General features: G+C 41.5%; 1 protein-coding gene across 1 annotated transcript in view; it reads left to right on the top strand.

Annotated features, from left to right (window-relative positions):
• The window catches only part of LOC129329276 (semaphorin-3D-like), a 91432-nt gene extending 73650 nt beyond the window's left edge, over positions 1-17782 (top strand). The window contains exons 13-18 of the mRNA XM_054978767.1: positions 6799-6887; positions 12276-12317; positions 13383-13540; positions 14915-14979; positions 15421-15554; positions 16681-17782. Coding sequence (XP_054834742.1) covers positions 6799-6887; positions 12276-12317; positions 13383-13540; positions 14915-14979; positions 15421-15554; positions 16681-17097 — 905 coding nt within the window. The 3' untranslated portion in view covers positions 17098-17782. The remainder of the gene's footprint in view (positions 1-6798; positions 6888-12275; positions 12318-13382; positions 13541-14914; positions 14980-15420; positions 15555-16680) is intronic.
• Positions 17783-18348: the final 566 nt, after the last annotated feature.

Here is an 18348-nt window from a genome sequence, read left to right as displayed (position 1 = left end):
TTGTACTACTTGCACCAGGAAGAATCCCAATTTGGAAGGGTCTCCATCAAACGTAGCATCCAGCTTGACCCACCCCATGGGAAGATCTTGCCTGGGAGCTGGTGCTGGCATTGGGTAGACATCGAGCGGGGCGAGTTGTAAAGGAGGCTGTTGCGGAGTTGGCGGTAGCTGTGGCGGAGGTTGCTGAGGGTAGGGTTGAGGTTGGCGCGGTGGGGGCGCTCCCGGAATCGGCTGGGGAGGTCCTCTCGGTGCCGGTTTTACCGGTGCCGGCCGCCCCCACGGTGGGCCTCTAGGCCCTGGTTGAAGGGGAGTGGGAGCCGGCCGCAACGGAGACGGGTGAGGAGAGATGGGTTGGAGAGGAACCGTATCCCCTCGCGGCCCCGGCGGTTGCAGAGGCCTGCCCGCTCCTGGGATGACTCGTGGTGTAGTTCCTCCCGGTAGGCTCGGGGGCTGGTTCACTTGTGTCGTGGGTGGAGGGACTATCGGGGAAGCCGGCTCCAGCGGTTGTCCTGGTTCTCCTCCTCCTCCTCCTGTCCCATTACCAGCGGGAGTGATTGGGTGATCGGGACGAGGGTCTTCCGGACACGGTTCTCCACCTCCCCCATCGGCGCCGTCATCATCTGGTGTAATCGGTTGTTCGGGACGGGGTTCATCTGGACATGGGTCTTCTGGGCAGGGTCCTTCCCCGGTGACAGAATCCTCGTCTCCCGTTTCTGGTGGCTGTTGCGGCCACGGTTGGATAGGACCCCCCGGACGGGGCAGAAGATTTTGCAGGTTAGACAAACTTTGGCTGATGTCTGGTAGACCAGCTGGCGGATCATGACCCCCGTCCCCCACCACTAGGACTGAAAGCAGGTGGACGGCGTTTGCCAAACTTTCTTCCATGTTTACGAGTCTGTTCTCCAACAGTTGCACTCTATCCGTGGTTTCCTCCTCCTGTTCCGTGTACCCCATAGCTCCGGCAGTCTGTGAGGTCTGCATAGTTTCGGTCTGCGGTCCCATGGTTTGCGTCTGTTGCCACGGCAAGGGTGCTTCTACTCCTTGTTCCTCTTGAGATCTCGCGGCTAAAACTCCTTTTGTCAGACCAGTGATTGCTGATATTCCTGAGTCAATGGCAATCGTTCGGCTCTGGAGCTGCACCCATTGGTGCTCACTTACATCTTGTTGCCCCGACCACGGGGTGACTTCCGCATAATCCCAACTCAGGGCGCCACGGCGGGACGTTTCCCATTCCGTTTGCTCGGTCATCCTGTTCCAGAACAGCCACGGTCGGCCACTGGCTTGCTCGGGTATGGATTCCAAACTGCGCCGACTATCCAACTGCAATTGCATGAACATCGCGCTGGCCCTCCGGTCCCTCATCTCTCTTGGTCTCGCGCCCCAGTGCGTTGGGGTGGGCAAGGAGAAAAGTGGTGCGGCTGTGGCTCTAGGCCGAGTATCAGCACTGCTGGGAGCGAGGGTATAAATTGTTGTAACCGAGGAGCTGTCTCCTCGCGGTACAGGTTCTTGGGATTCCAAGCCTTGAGAGCCGGGAGAGGCATACGGGTCAAACAAAGGATCCCTGACTGGGACCGCTTTGGAGTCCGTCTGATCCGGCTTAGGCATTGGAAAAGGTGATTGGTAACAAAATGTCAGAACTGTGGCTAGATAATGTCCTTACTCCAGACTACCTCCTGCAATCAGAAGAACAAGCTGGATTCCTACCCAATAGACAAATTAAGGACAATTTAAGGACAGTAATAAACGCTATTGAATATTACGATACGCACTGTGATAGGGAAGTTGGTTTCTTTTTTGTAGACGCGGAAAAAGCATTTGACAATTTGAACTGGGATTTTATGTTTGCCACTATGGAAAAGCTGCAAATGGGAGAAAAGTGTCAGAACTGTGGCTAGATAATGTCCTTACTCCAGACTACCTCCTGCAATCAGACAACAGTCCATTGTTTCCAAAAGGCTTTTACTGAAGAAATAGTTCATTATAGTCCACAAGCCTGAATGCAATATTCAGGATGGTATATATGCATTGTTACCAATGACAGGCAAAGCATGAGGTACAAAGTAACAGATCACAGCAGGCCCAACCTCCCCCCATAGTTCTCAAAACAACCCCTTTGAAGTCAGGAGAGCGAAAGTTTCCCAAGGCCGGTTCTTGGTGGAACATCGGTAGCCAAAACAATCCTCTTCTGTGAGATAGCTGCCTGGGAACCTTGGCACCTGTGAAGAGAGCACTTAAACACTGAAAGGATTAAAATGGAGTCAGTTAAGCAAAGGCATACAAGAAAGCATTCTGGACCTGACATAAAAGTCCACACAAGCAGTTAAAGGAATTTACAAAGACCAGTGTGCAGCGATTGTAGTTAATGATGATTTGACTAAAAAATTGAAAATAGGTAAAGGTACAAGACAAGGTTGCCCATTATCTCCATTGTTGTTCATTTTGATTTTGGAAATTTTGTTGATTCAAATTCGAGAGGACGATACAATCCGTGGCATAAAAATAAAGGAATTTTCCTACAAAGTCAGGGCATTTGCGGATGATGTAATGTTGATAGTGGAAGATCCAATAGACAATATGCCAAAAATAATGGATAAAATAAAGGAATTTGGTGATTTGGCGGGATTTTATGTGAACAAAATGAAGTCGAAGATATTGTGTAAGAACATGATGAAGCAAAAACAGCAAGAACTAATGGATATAACGGACTGTGAGGTAGCTAATAAAGTGAAATATTTAGGAATTGAGTTGACTGCAAAAAATATAGATTTATTTTAAAATAATTATGAGAAACTGTGGCAACAAATAGAAAGAGATTTGATAAAATGGAATAAATTAAATTTGTCATGGTTGGGAAGAATAGCAGCAGTGAAGATGAATGTGCTACCACGTGTGATGTTTTTGCTGCAAACTATTCCAATTATCTGAGACTTCAAACAATTTGACAAATGGCAAAGAAAAATTTCAGACTTTGTGTGGGCAGGCAGGAAACCCCGCGTGAAAATGAAAGTATTACAAGATTCGAAAGAAAGAGGGGGGCTGCAACTGCCAAACATAAAATTATATTACGAAGCAATTTGTCTGACATGGTTAAAAGATTGGATAACGTTAAAAGACCGTAAACTGCTGACTTTGGAGGGACACAAAAAGTTGTTTGGATGGCATGCCTATTTGTGGTATGATAAAGTTAAAGCGGACTCTATGTTTTTGCATCACTATATCAGAAGAAGCCTTTTCACAATCTGGAAGAAATATAAGAATTACATGGAAAGTGGTATCCCTTCATGGGTGGTACCATATGAAGTAATAGATCCGAGAACTGTTTATAATGAACAACAATGTTTAACTTATAAAGAGATAATGTCAATAGAACATAGAATACCAAAAATAAAGACACAAGAAGAGTTATCTCCTCACTATGGATGGTTTCAATATAGGCAAATTAGGGATCTTTACAACTCGGACTGTCTAAAGGGAGGAATAAGACTAAAAAACTCGGAGTTAGAAGTGATTCTACTAGAAGGCAAAAAAGATATTTCGAAAATATACAAAATACTTTTAAAATGGTATACGGAAGACGAGACAGTCAAAGTCCAGATGGTGAAATGGGCAATAAACCTTCATAAAGAAATAACAATGGAATCATGGGAATACTTGTGGAAAAATACTTTGAAGATTTCAACTTGTACCAACATTAAAGAGAATGTATACAAAATGATGTATAGGTGGTATTTAACGCCTAAGAAGATTGTGCATGGAAATGCAAATATGTCAGACAAATGCTGGAAATGTAAAAAGCATGAAGGATCATTTTATCATATGTGGTGGACTTGTGAGGTAGCTAAGCAATACTGGGGAGATATAATAGAAATAATTAATGAGGTTTTGCAAACCCAAATAAATAAGAACCCAGAGTTGTTGCTACTGCACTTGGGAATGGAAGAAGTTCCAAGGCAGTACAGAACATTGCTATTTTACATGACTACAGCAGCAAGACTTGTATGCGCAGAAATGGAAAGTGCAAGAAATACCAACTATAGAAGATTGGATTTACAAATTGCTGTACATGGCTGAGATGGACAAAATGACAAGAAAACTTAAAGATCTGGATCCAGGAGAATATATTGCAGACTGGGAGAAATTGAAACAATATCTAGAAAAAAATGGGATGTGAAAGGAGGATTGTGGCAGTTTGAGAATTATTAATATGTGACTTTATAAAGGGGAGAGAGAAGTAACTTTACGATTAATGGGGAAACTTAGCTATTAATTAATCTAAGCTAATATTAGTAATAAGGAGATTGTATTAAAAATAGATAGTTTAAACAGTGAAATGTAGATTGATATATTAGAAAATTGGAGATATAGAAGAATTTGAACATGCTTAGAATAAGTGATATAACATACAGGATTTAGAAAAATTATAGTTAAGAGTAATTTGAGTAATAAGAGGGGTTTGGGGTTGGAAAGCTGTTGGAAGTCAGTAAGGAGGGGGGGAAAGGGTGGGGGCTGATATAATTTAGATAAGATGGGGAATTTGTGTATTGAATAACATTGTATGTACTCACCAATAAAATTTTAAAAAAAAAGATACATGGCAAAAACACTTTTCCTGTGGGAGACTTTTTCCTTAGTTGTTTGATTTATCCTTGGTTTACTCGCTCTTCTGATTTCATTTCTGGAATAGCCATTTGCTTGAAGTGCGTGGTTTAGATTATTAATTTCCTTGTTGAAAAAGTGCGGTTCACATATCTGTCTTGCACGGTCTACTAATGTTTTTATTATGCCTCTTTTCTGTCGAGGGTGGTGATTGGAGTTTTTGTGTAAGTACCGATCCGTGTGAGTTGGTTTCCTGTAGACCTTGTGACCTAACTGAAAGTTTGCTTTGCGGATGACCAAGGTATCTAGAAATGGAAGTTTACCCTCGGTTTCTTTCTCCATGGTGAATTGTATGTTCAGGTGGATATTGTTGAGGTGGTTTAAAAACTCCATCAATTCTTCTTCACCATGGCTCCAAATGATAAAGGTATCATCCACGAACCGGAACCAGACTGTAGGTTTGTGGGGTGCTGATTCTAGAGCTGTTTTTTTCAAAATTTTCCATGTAGAAGTTGCAACTCTGTTCTGAAGGACTGTTGTGACTCTATTGTGTCTGGTTTGGCCTTGAGTTCTAGCCCAGCAGCATGCAATATTTGTATGCTTCCATGTTTTTGCTTACAATGCCAGCTGACTGTTTGCATTATTAACACAAGTAGAATTGAAAGAACTAATGGTCTGAAAGGTCACTTTATAACTGAAGTTTATATATAGGTTTCCATTTGGATAAGGCTCACTGGAAATACCAGCTTGGTGCTTTGCAGCTATCAAAACAATGTTAGCAATTCTTAAGGACAAAGATGAAATATATAAATATAATAAGTGCTGCACAAATATCCTTGATGAGTCCACATCTTGATCTCAGCATGCAGTTCTTCCAACCATCCCCTCTCAGGAAAGAGATATCACAGCTGGAAAATGTGTGGAAAGGAACAACAGAAGTATGATTATGGAATAACTTCTATGTAAGGCTGTTCCATGTAGGAAAAAATTATTTATTCAGCAAAGCTGGACTCATGAATTGTTAGAGTATATTGATTTTTGAGAATTTCTTGTTCATCTTGTAAATACCCAGAACTGAAATAGCTGCTTTAGACATAGGAGACATTTTAATTGCAAACCTATATAAGGTTGATAGAAATTAACTGTGTAGGTGGGGCCAGGAGGCAGACCTGGGGCCAGGTGCTGTGGTGGTGGGGGGCTTGGCAGAAGGTGTGGAGATAACAGCAAAAGCTTTCTTCTCCTGTGGCTTGTGTTGGTAGATATGATGGGCTTGGCCTGTGATTGTGTTCTAGTGCAACGGAAACGCTATCAGGGCAGTTCCCTAAACTGCAATTGCTACTTCACCCACACTCTCTGCTTCAGCTTAACAGAACCCAAGGTGGGCAGCTGCAGATCATGTGGACAAATATTATCTGCAGCAGCCTGTGAAACAGCAAGATGGAATTGAACTCAACAACCTGGCCCCTTAGTGCTTATTTAGGGAATAAACAATCCTTGCATGTGAACTAAATGAAAATAATTCTGCTGCCAATGCCTTGTATTCATAAAATTCTGGAAACAAGCCCAAACTTCTGAATTTTACATACTCTGTTCCTCTCTTTTATTCTGACAACTGGCTCCAAGGCCTAAGAATCATCTAGGCTGTTTTTGATTTTTTTTTTGGCATAGCAGACCCTTGGCCTAGCAGCAAACAGAATATGAATCAACATTGTTTCCTTCTGGTTTATTCAGTTTATCTGACTCTTGCCAACCACTCTGTTTGGAAGCATCTTTAGGAGCAGCACCTGAAAACAGTAAACTCTAGCAGGCCATTAGCATCTATCAATCCAGAATGAGTGTTGTCTCATCTAGTCCTCAGATCAAGCAATGGCATTATAGAATGTGGGGCTACCGCTATTGCTGGGTTTCAAAGCAGTAGTTTTGTATCCTGTAAAAAGTATAATAAAGACTCACCAAGTATGAGCTAGAACATGGACTGTCATGCTCAAAAACATTTTTTAACCTCAGCAAGACAGATCCATAGGAGACCGGCATATTTTGGCAACCATTTTATATATGGAACAATGTCTGACAATGGCATCTTTTAGAGGTGGTTTACTGAATTTGTTGAGATAGGTGGCTTTCACCCACCTTGAAGGTGCAGCTGGAAGTGACACAGTCTCTTTCTCCTGACATGTCCTCCTTACCTTTTACTCCCCACAGATGAAGGCAAAGTGCTGAAGGTGGGCATTGCCAGCATGAGAGGCCAAGATCCTCAGGAGATTAGCTTGGAAGAGATCAGTATTTCAAAGGTACCTTACATGTCTTCTCCATCTCTTTGTGGCTATGGATCCATCAAGGAAGCCTCATTGACAAATCATGCCTATTCAAAACAGCTGCCTTGTCTCTTTTGGCTCATGTGTTACGATCTTGTTGTCAGGATGCTGTTCCATCAGTGTGGCAGTTCCTTCCCCAGGTGGAATTTTGCAGTAGGGCAATAAACATTACAATCTGGTTCCACAAGGCGTAGTCCTATCCCCCATGCTATTCAATCTCTATGTAAAGCCCTTAAGACAAATCATTTGAGATTTGGGAGCTGGTTGTTATCAATATGCTGACAACATCCAGCTCTGTATCTCCTTATCCAAGTCTCCTGGTGCTGCAGTAGGGATCCTGAGCCACTGCCAGACTTCTTTGGTTAAATGGATAAAAGAAAACCAGTTGAAACTGAATCCTGGCAAGACAGAGGTAATGCTGTTTGAGAAAGCTGAGGTCCTGAAAGACATTGTGCTTCCCACCTTCAATGAGGTTCACCCTTGCTGACTCATTTAAGAGCCTAGGGGGGTTATACTGGATCCAGGATCACTGCTAGAGAAGCAAGTTAATACAGCTGAAAAAATTCATTCTTCCAATTTAGTTCAGCCCCCTACCTTGACTCGACCAATCTGGCAACCTGGATCTGTGCCATATAACAGTAATAGGAAGACTGGACTACTGTAATGCACTCTACATGGGTTTGACCTCGAAGTCAGCTTGGAAACTCCAGTTTGTACAGAATGCCACAGCTTGGTTACTGATGAGAGCTGCACAGAGTATGCATATATTACACCCATTCTGCAGTCACTCCATTGGGTGCCCATCAGTTATCAAGGTCAATTCAAGGTACTGACTATCACATACCAGGCTTTTCATGGCTTTGGTGCCTCATATCTGTAAAACCACCTCTCCTCTTATGCTCTGCCATAACAGCTTACGTCATCTGAACAGGGTCTTCTGGGGGTGCCACCCTAAAAAAAATCACCAAGACCAACAACTACCCGAATACATGGCCTCTGCCTTGTGCAACAGCCTGCCTGTGGATGTCAGAAAGACTCTCATGTAGGGTTGCCAACTCCAGACTGGCAAACTCCTGAAGATTTGATGGTAGAACCTGGGGAGGAGATGAACCTTGATGGGGTATAACGCCATAGAGTCCACTCTTCAGAGCAGCCATATTTCCAAGGGAGCTGATCACTGTAGACCGGAGGTCAGTTGTAATTCCAGAATATCTTTAGGAGCAACCTGGAGTTTGGTGATCCTACTCTCACACTTCTGTCTTTCCACAAATTCTGTAAAACTAAATTGTTCAGGAGGTCATTTCTATAAAGGTAATAGGGCTATATTACAACAGAATGGTTCAGGAAGGTGTTGTTTACAAAGAACGAGACTATGGGCTATGTATAATATGCATTATCTATTTGCTGTATGTATAATCCTGCTCCCATTGCATTGTCTTCTAATTAAGTAATACCATTCTCTTCATTGTTTAATAATAATAATAACAATAACATTCAATTTACATACCGCCCTTCAGAACAACTTAACACCCACTCAGAGCGGTTTACAAAGTATGTTATTATTATCCCCACAACAAACACCCTGTGAGGTGGGTGGGGATGAGAGAGCTCCTAGAAGCTGTGACTGACCCAAGGTCACCCAGCTGGCTTCAGGTGGAGGAGTGGGGAATCAAACCCGGATCTCCAGATTAGAGTCACATGCTCTTAACCACTACACCAAACTGGTTCCCATGTCATGTCTAATAGCTTTTGCATTGTTTCAAACTGTTGTAATCCCAGTCTTTATTAGATGCTTGTTAGATGTCACATCCGATTGATTGCATTTACTTACACTGTGTAATCTGCCTTGAATTGTAGTGAGAAAGGTGGATTATAAATAAATATAGATAAATAAAAATACTGCATTCACTCATGAAGCCTAATTTGGACCCAAACTAAAGTATATGATATTGCACCCAGCCACCCTAAAAACAGGAGCTATATAACTAGCTTTTCCATTTCATAACTGGTACTATGTTTCCATATTTTGAGATACGGGCCCTTTTTGCACTTAAAGTTTAAACCACAATTTATGAGGTTTCACCTCAATCGCAATGGTTTCGGCATTGCTTCCGTTCATTTCACACTGTCCACGGCAGTTTCGATTTGGCATCTGATGTTTCATTTCAGACCCGCTTTGAAGCCTTGGTTTGGTTTCGGGCTTCTGCAGTGCATGTCATCTTTTTTTTAAAAAAACTTTTGAGTATGCGTAGTAACGTTTCAATATTATTACATCTTCTGACCGACAATGCCTCCCATGCCCACCCTTATGTTAACCACCAGCCACCAACGCCCACCCCACTGTTCCCAGTGTCGCTGTCAAATCCATCCTGTTTCCCTTTCTTCCAAGAACCTTCTCCCAGATGTCAACCAAGTTCTCCAAGTGTTTCCAGCGCCTCCACCCTAATGTAAACCCTCCCACCCACTCTTCCAAGTGATGCCTGCACTTGTCCTAATCCGTCCCCACTCTACACTTCTAAGCAAGCATCTCTTCCCAAATGTCAACCCCCCCACCCCAGTCCATTAAAAAAAATTAATAAGATGAAGAGTTATCTTCACACTATGGATGGTTTCAATACAGGCAAATTAAAGATTTATATAATGCAGACTGTACAAAGGGGGAATTAGATGGAAAGATTCGGAGTTGGAGGAAAATATATTACAAGAGAATAAGAAAAAGATATCAAAAATTTATAAAATACTTTTGAAATGGTATACAGAAGACGAAACTGTTAAAGTCCAGATGGTGAAGTGGGCGATTAACTGCCAGAGAGATATAACAATGGAATCATGGGAGTATTTGTGGGAAAATACATTAAAAATTTCAACTTGCACTAGCATTAAGGAGAATGTCTATAAAATGATATATAGGTGGTATTTGACGCCTAAAAAAATAGCGTATGGAAATGCCAAGATGTCAAACAAATGTTGGAAATGTAAAAATCATGAAGGATCACTGTATCATATGTGGTGGACTTGTGAGGTGGCTAAGCAGTACTGGGGAGATATCTTAGAAGTGATAAATGAAATTTTGCAGTTATCGATAACAAAGAACCCAGAACTGTTGCTACTGAACTTAAATATGGAAGATGTTCCTATGCAATATAGAACATTATTATTTTACATGACAACAGCAGCAAGAATACTATATGTGCAGAAATGGAAGGTGCAAGAAATACCATCTACTACAAAGTAGTAGATACAAAACTGCTGCACATGGCAGAAATGGATAAAATGACAAGGAGGCTGAGAGATCAGAATTTAGAAGAATTTTTCAACGAATGGGGCAGGTTAAGACAATATGTAGAGAAGAAGTGGGACGTAAAGGGAAAATTATGGCAACTGGAAAATTATTAAATTTGGAAATTAGGAGATATGAATCTTTATCTGATAAAGGGAAGCTTTAATTATGGTTAGTTTAAGATAAGAATTAGATTTAAAATTGATGAATACTATTTAGTATAGTAAAGTAAGATGTTATAACGATATGTAGAAAGAACAGATTTAGTAATAGATTTTATTATTGGGTTGGAAAGCTGTTGGAAGTCTTAGAAAAAGGGGGAAGGGAAAGGGTGGGGGAATATAGATATTAAGGTTTTAATAGATAAATGTTATTTGTAAATTATGCTCACCTAATAAAAAATGTTCAAAAAAAATTAATAAGACTTCTGAATATTCAAGTGATTCCAAAGCGCTCCTTACAGAACCAAATTCAAGGCTGAACATTAGGGATTCTCTACGGCAGCTTTTTTCCCCATGGTAGGAATGCTGCAGCATTGCTTCTTCATAATTTTTTTTTTAAAGGATGAATGATTGAATTGTTGCTCTGCTGGGAATTTGCTTTTGAACACATTAAACCCTACCATAAGCACTGACAATGGGCTTGAATCCCATCTGTTTCTTTGGTCTTTTTAAGAACCGCAATAATTTTGAAATGCCAGTTCATAATGCTACTGTCCTTCATTAAGCCAAAAAAAAAATGGTGGAAACAGTGGTCAGGGAGCTGAGGAGGATGGGTGTGGTTATTTCCACACTGACCAATCATTTTCCGGAGAAAAGGAGGGAGGGGGGAGAAGAGAGAAGTATAGAGTTCACACAGACATTAATTGCACCAGCTGCGACTTGGCAGCAGCTTCAAAATAACATCATGGTATGTCTGCAGGGGTGAAATTGGGGATATTGTAGACTACCTTAGAAATGTGAAACTCCAGCAAACATGGGAAGCAGAACAGATACTGAAATGCTTTAAAGCCCCTGTGAAAAAAGGACCCATGATGTGTCATTTTTCGCTATCCCTGCTCCGCATCATTGGTTTGGGCTGGTATTTGCTAGGTGGGAATACAGTAGGTGGTGATGATAGAGAGTCATTAAAAGTTCTGTGAGGGTGAGGAAGTCCAAATGTCATTGCAGCCCCACTGACAAAGCAAGGAGGAAAACAAAGGGCTCCCTTATATTATCAAAAAGAGTCCAGTAGCACCTTTAAGACTAACCAATCTTATTGTAGCATAAGCTTTCGAGAATCACGTTCTCTTCGTCAGATGCATGGAGGGCAGAAGGTCCTTCTGCCCTCCATGCATCTGACGAAGAGAACGTGATTCTCGAAAGCTTATGCTACAATAAAATCGGTTAGTCTTAAAGGTGCTACTGGACTCTTTTTGATTTTGCTACTACAGACTAACACGGCTAACTCCTCTGGATCTATGCCCTTATATTATGTAAGCCTAAGCCAAAGGCCTGGCATGTTTAGAGTCCACTTAAACAACTTAAAGCATTTCTGGTCTGCTGCAGCATATGAATCTGTAATCAGGAACTAAATATTGACTAAATCTAAGGGAGAAAAGGAGAAATCTAATATTGTTTTATACTGAGAAGGGGTAAAGTGGAGACATAGCTAAGCAGAGGGAAAAATGTTAGCTGTGGTGGGGGCAGCAAATATTGGAAACTAAATTTAAAATTAAGTTTAAGCTTTAAAAAGGTCAAACTTAAAATTAGGTTTAAAACTGAAATGCAGATGTAGCCACAATATTAAATGAGTACCAGAGGAACCCAAATGATCTTTTAATTCTAGCTTCATGATAGCTTCAAGTAAGAGTCTCAAAGGCAGAAAACTAACTCCGACTTGCAAAGCAGAGTTTCTCTCTATTTTTTTTACTGTTGTTTGATTGATAAAACTCCATACCACTTTTGACTCTGAGGCATGAAGCTCCCTTATCAACTGCCCCAGATTATATGTTCAGCTGCCCTTGTGGTCAATTAGAATAAGGATTGCAATTTCATATAAAATATGTGTGTTGCTTCAAATTGTTTCTGCCTTCTTTTTTTCAGATGCCTTTGGCCATCCTAGACATGCAGTTCTCTCTAAAAAGGGTAAGTCCGTATTTGTAAATTTATCAATAGTATTTTTCTAGATATGTCCCTTCTATAACCAGGGCATGTCTGTTACCCAAATAGGCAATATCCTAATTAGTTGGGGGAATTAGCTTAAAGGAGACAAGTGAGAGGCGGGTATTCCCTTAGAAAACTCTCGAAATAAAGCCAGCTATATGTTCAACTGGAAAGGGTTTTTTTTAGTAAAAGAGAACTAAAAGGGCAAACATATAAACACACACAGCACACACAAGGGGCTAATTAAGAGGAAATCAGTGAGGAAAAAGGGAGAAAGCAATTTTGGGGAAGGCGATAGTTGCCAGTCTTGAGTATAGAGGTCCACGTGGGCAGCAGCAAAATGGCCCGCCCAAACTACGGGGCGGGGGGCATGTGTACAGATCCAAGACTAGGGAGTCCAAATATAGGGCAAAATGCTCCTTGTGGCATGCTGACATCTTTGTCCCTAAAACAATGACTTAATGAGTTCTCTGGAGGTGAATAATGAGTTGGGAGAGGGTTAATGGGTCTACCTGAGATGGACTATAGGTGTGAATGGTGCTTGATGACCCTTGGAGTATCAGATGGGAAACGCTACCCAGTTTGATGAATAGTGTTAAGTAGTGCTTAATCAGGGAAAGTGAGGCAGGGCATGGATGAGATGAGTCAGGAATTTCTTGGGACACTTCATTGTCCTAAATTATACATCTCTCCGGTGCATGGAGGGGGTCTTTAGTCAGCCAGCTGCTCTGACTCTTCCTTTAAAATATTTCCCCAGGCTATTACCTGGCTGGCATATTTCAGGCCAGTCGATGTCTTGTCTTGCACTTATGAAGAAGGGTTTTATGATTTCATATCTATAAACTGCCCCTCTGCAGGAGAAGGGGTCCGAATGCTAAGAGGTCAACCTTAACACTTGGGAAATAAAAACAAAAATGACCATATAAGCATTTTCTTTACCATTGTGAAATATGTTTCTGAACTTAGGAGAATTTTAGCACTCTTGGTGACTTCTTAAAGAAAGGGAAACAAAACTTGAAATCTCTTACTAATTTTGGTTCTGAGCAGCAGGAGATGTTTGTGAGCAGCACAAATGGCTTAGTCCAGCTCTCTCTATACCGCTGTGAACTCTATGGCAAAACTTGCACAGACTGCTGTCTTAGTAGAGATCCCTACTGCACCTGGGATGGCAAGTCCTGCAGGCCCTTTCTGCATACCAAAAAAAGGTGAGGCTGTAACCTATTCTATTAGAAAGTGCCTTTGCTGTTCTCAATATCCTTGATTTATGTGTGGGGACACTGACATTATATGACAATATCTCCACACAGGTAGTCATGTTAAGTTGTTTCCACAAAATTAAACAGGAGTCCAGTGGCACCACAAAGACTGGCTTAAGTTTTGTAAGTCAGTGCTCACTTCATCAGATGCATAAGTGCACATTAGGCAGATAGATTTATAGTTAAAGCTATGAACCACAGAAGGTTGGAAGGGGGTAGCTGTTACTGGGGAAGGTCAGTTTACAAAGATGCAATCAAAAGAGTAATAAAACACAAGTGGGAACTTTCCTAATAGGTATTATCTTAATTAGGTATGTGGGTATGCTTATCACATCTCACCACATACTTTCCTTGATTAGGTTTATTTAAAACATTTATAAACCTGCCTTTCTCTCAAGCATCTTAGGCCCCAAGGTGGGTAACAAGAATGTAAAAAACAATATGAAACTATTTGATAAAACAGACATAAAACACATTACAAATTTTAAATTTGACATTAATCCCACTTTACTTTTTTAATAATAATTCGGACTACTTTTCTGTTGATTGTAGTTTTAAGTATAAATGTATCTGCCTAGTGGATATACACTTCATGCTTCTGATGATGTGAGCTCTGACTTACGAAAGCTTATGCTGGAATAAACGTGGTTAGTCTTTTAAGGTACCACTGGACTCCTGTCCCATCTATACATGATTGTGAATTGGGTGTGTATCTTAAATTGAAAGTCTTTCTTTCTGTTGGGACCAGAATATGACTAGTTAGTTGTTAATTGTTTATATCTGTATTTTTAAACTGATGTGATCCGCTCTGAGCCTGCTTGCGGGCAGAGTGGACTACAAATAGAATAAACAACAACAATAATATAGTCAAAATGGACAGCCTGATCCTTTTATACTTTCAGCTTCAGCAAGGAAGCAGCTCCTTTGCTGCTTCTTTCTATAAAGGTCCACTCCCAAGCTTGTCCCAGATCCTTTCCCGCCACCTTCCCTGCTGGAGCAGGGGCGTGTAGAACACTGGCCATTAGCTTTCTGCTAGATCTTCGAGAGACAGTGATGCAGCAAACCCATGCTTGTTCTCCTTTGCTGAATTATTACCAGACTGCTAGGAGGAGAGGTTAACAGAGGTGACTGTTTAGAAATGAAGCATGAGGTGGCCCTGGCATTCATTCCATTTCCCTGCCACACGCTGAAATGTACTGTCCTTATATGGCATGCATCTCCTGTTCATTCACATCATGGTCTCTTGACCCACCAGCCTCCTTGAGCTAAGCACTCTGCCTGCAGAAGGAACTGGGTTAAGCCTATGAATTGTCTTCCTTACAGGCAAGCCCAGTGCCAAGATGTGCTGAAAGCCAACCCAATCAGACAATGCCAAGATGCTGCAAAGGGTGAGTTATGGGACATCCACTGGGCACAACTATGAGTTACATCAACCAAAGGACAGAAAACTACATCCAGCAGTCAAAACTGGGGACAATCTCAAAGATCACTTAATCCAACCCCTTGCACTGAAGGAGGTTTTATATTCCCTACAAGCAGGTATTAAGTTAATTTTGAGTCCTGATACCTACAGTGAGGTAGGTAGTTGAAAAACTATGATTCTTCTGCATACCACAAGACAGTGCTTATTATGTTTGGAGGCTAAGGGCCAAAACTAGTTGTGACATCAGGAACTAGATTTCTCATTGTAAAATTTAAAAAGCACGGTGTGGGAGGTGGGGTGTGTGTGGATATAGCTTTCCTAGCTGAGTGTATTTCAAAGGCATTAAAAACTTTGGTTCTTTCTTTCAGCTTCAAACAAACACCTTGTCTCTGTTCCTTTCATACAGGGATTTCAGGGACTGAAGAAAAGGTAATATTTGGGGTGCAGAACAACTCAACGTTTCTTGAGTGCCTTCCACCTTCCCCTCAGACAACCATTCGCTGGCTTGTACAGCACAGCAGTACAGCAATCTTGGAAGAGGTAATGGGGTGGGGGCTCAAGGAAGGCTTTTTTAGAACCATAGAACCACTTATACATAAAAATTTCTCTCCCTGTGCAACAGAGGGATAAAATAGCTACATTAGAAGAAGGCAAGTATTAAGGAAAGGGAAATCCCTTTACCTTTTCTCTAGCTACATCTGACTAAATAAGATATAATGTTTTGCATGAAGAGTATTTAATTTGGATTTTATTTTTGCTTACTAATACGGAGTTTTTAATCATTGTTACTGTAGTTTTAAATGCAGGCCTCTGAGGAAAGAAGGAGGGGGTCTGGATGAATATAGTCGGCTCTGATTGGATGGTAGTTGTATCCTAGTAGGCAGAGAGAACTGCAGTTTTTAGTCAGCATGCTGAGAGAAAGGTTTTCAGTCAGCCTTTGTATATCTCAGAGAAAGGTTATTCTGACTAAATGAGGCAATCTGTGTGGAAGCTGGAAAGGGGTTTTATTCCGTCTAAGCCAGGCCAATTGTGTGAGTGCCTGGGACAGTTTGTCTATATCTGGGAGAAAGATTATTCTGTCTAGGTCAGGCAAGCTGTGTGAATGGCCTGTCTGTGTGCATTGGATGAAAGTTCATTCTGTTACAGAAGATCTGTGTGGAAAATCAGTCCGTGTGACTTGAGTCTGAATATACCTTTAAGAAGATACAATTACCACCAAGCTTAAGAACTATTCTGAAACCAATATACTCATCAGTACTCTGCAACCATCACACTAATAATAAATAAATTCTACTTTTAAGAGAAAGACCCCTTTTTCTACCTCACAACCACCCTCACATGCTGACCGTTCTGCCAACTGCCATCTGTAACAAGCCTTTCTATATTACCCAGTTAAGCCAAGGAGATCTAAAGGAAAAGCCTTAGATCTCCTTTTCAAGGAGTCAGGATGACAGCAATATTTAGGTCACACAAACAAAAAGAGGAAGGTGTTCTTGAACACCTGACACTCTGTGTGAGTGGAAATAAAGGATGTTGGTTGTGACCAGATCCCTCCTGAGGTATAAGTTTAAAGTAAAGTAAGGAGGAGCTGAATTGAAGGTACGAAGGTAAAGGTTTAAAACAAATAAGCAAATTATTACATAAGCAATTGATGTATTCCTTGCAGATTGGGAGTGCTGGCCGCTTTTCAGTCCTGGAGCAAGGTCTGCTGATTAGTCAGCTGACACAAGAAGATGCTGGGATCTACCACTGCCAAGGCATGGAGCACTCCTTTTCCCAGACCATCACCCACTACAGCCTTCGTGTCATTGGGCACCAGGCCATGGAAGTATTAGCTTTCAGGACTAGCAAAAGTACAGAAGAAGCAACAAGCCACCATAGCATCATCCCCTGGACAGAGATGCAGCTTCATTACAAAGGCTACTCAAGGGCTTTGGGTGCACCCAGCACCAATTTGGATGAGTTTTGCAATGCTCTCCAGCAGAGGAAAAGGCGGAGGCCGAAAGAATGGAATCGGAAGTGGCAACAGCATCTGCAGGAAAGCAGGAGAGGCAGAGTGCGGAGGCAGCCTGGGCCTCCATAGCAACATTATGCTGGCTTTATACTGCAAATGGATGAAAGAAACTGAGCTCACTAAGACTAGTGAAGGTATTCTGAGCCCCTTCAACTGTACAGGTCCATGCAGACAAGCCTGCATGTTGGGGCCTCTAGGCTGCACCTGCTGCACAAGTTCTTCTCAAGGTGCAATTTCAATTTCTGCCATCTTCATAAACTTGGCTATCTGGGGAAAGTAGGAACGAGAGCAAATACAGATGTGTGAAGAATTCAGTGGGATTCCATACCAAGCCTCAGGCTAAACAGATTGATTTTTCTGGTCTAGCTACTGACAAGACTCTTTTCACTATGGGCTGGTGTAAGGTGCTGCCAAGTAACTCTCAAACACTTCACTACATGAGTCCAGGAAGTGCATGAGTTAAAGCATTTTATTGATAAGCTACTAGTTCATACACTATTACATTCCTTGTCAGGAATGGCCTTTCTCTACAAACACATAATGCATATACGATTCTAAGCCCAGCCCGCCCCCTTCAGAGAACAGTTAGCTAAGTATTAAAGATGAACAGCAGAACCCTGAAACTTTCCAGGCTGCAAGAGATAACTGCAGGCTGTCACATTCCAGGCAGCGAACAGCTTCTAACTTCAGAGTTATACAGAATCAAACAGGCCTTGCAGAGTATGACAGGAGACATCCTGACAGCTGGACAAAAGAATATCAAGTTCTCATACAGCAAAGTACTTAATTTTGGTACATGCTAACCTTCTCTGTGTTGCTCCATTTTCAGCAGACGTGCTGACAAAGTTAGTATCTCTATGCATGATGATTATTTTGTACAGAATTTTTTTAAACTGATGCCATTTATTAAGAAATCAAGAGAACAGAAATTTTCCTATGGTTTTGTATTCTGATGTTCAATATTGCAAGTGGAAGATCGATAAAAGATTGTCAGAAAAATTTATTTAATTCCATTTACTTTAAATGGAAAACCTATCATTCTAAATAGTTGGGTCTCTCATCCACAAATATAAAATTATGGGACAGTGGCCTCTTACAGGCAAAAGATGACAGAAGAGGTGTGTTTCTTAAATAATGGGAGGCTGCTTTACTTTTTGTGCAGCAGCACAAACACATACTACCATGCATGCTGTTGCAGTTAGGAAAGTGGGGAAAGTGGCTGCCTTTGCCAGGAACAACCTTAGACCACGTTTTCCCTGGAAAGCACCCTGGTAACTAGCTGCTACAAGTTAGGTACCTCCTGAGAACATCTGAGAACAC

The sequence above is a fragment of the Eublepharis macularius genome, chromosome 4, assembly GCF_028583425.1.
Source record: "Eublepharis macularius isolate TG4126 chromosome 4, MPM_Emac_v1.0, whole genome shotgun sequence".
Classification (NCBI taxonomy): domain Eukaryota; kingdom Metazoa; phylum Chordata; class Lepidosauria; order Squamata; family Eublepharidae; genus Eublepharis; species Eublepharis macularius.
This window is presented reverse-complemented; position numbering and strand designations above follow the sequence as displayed.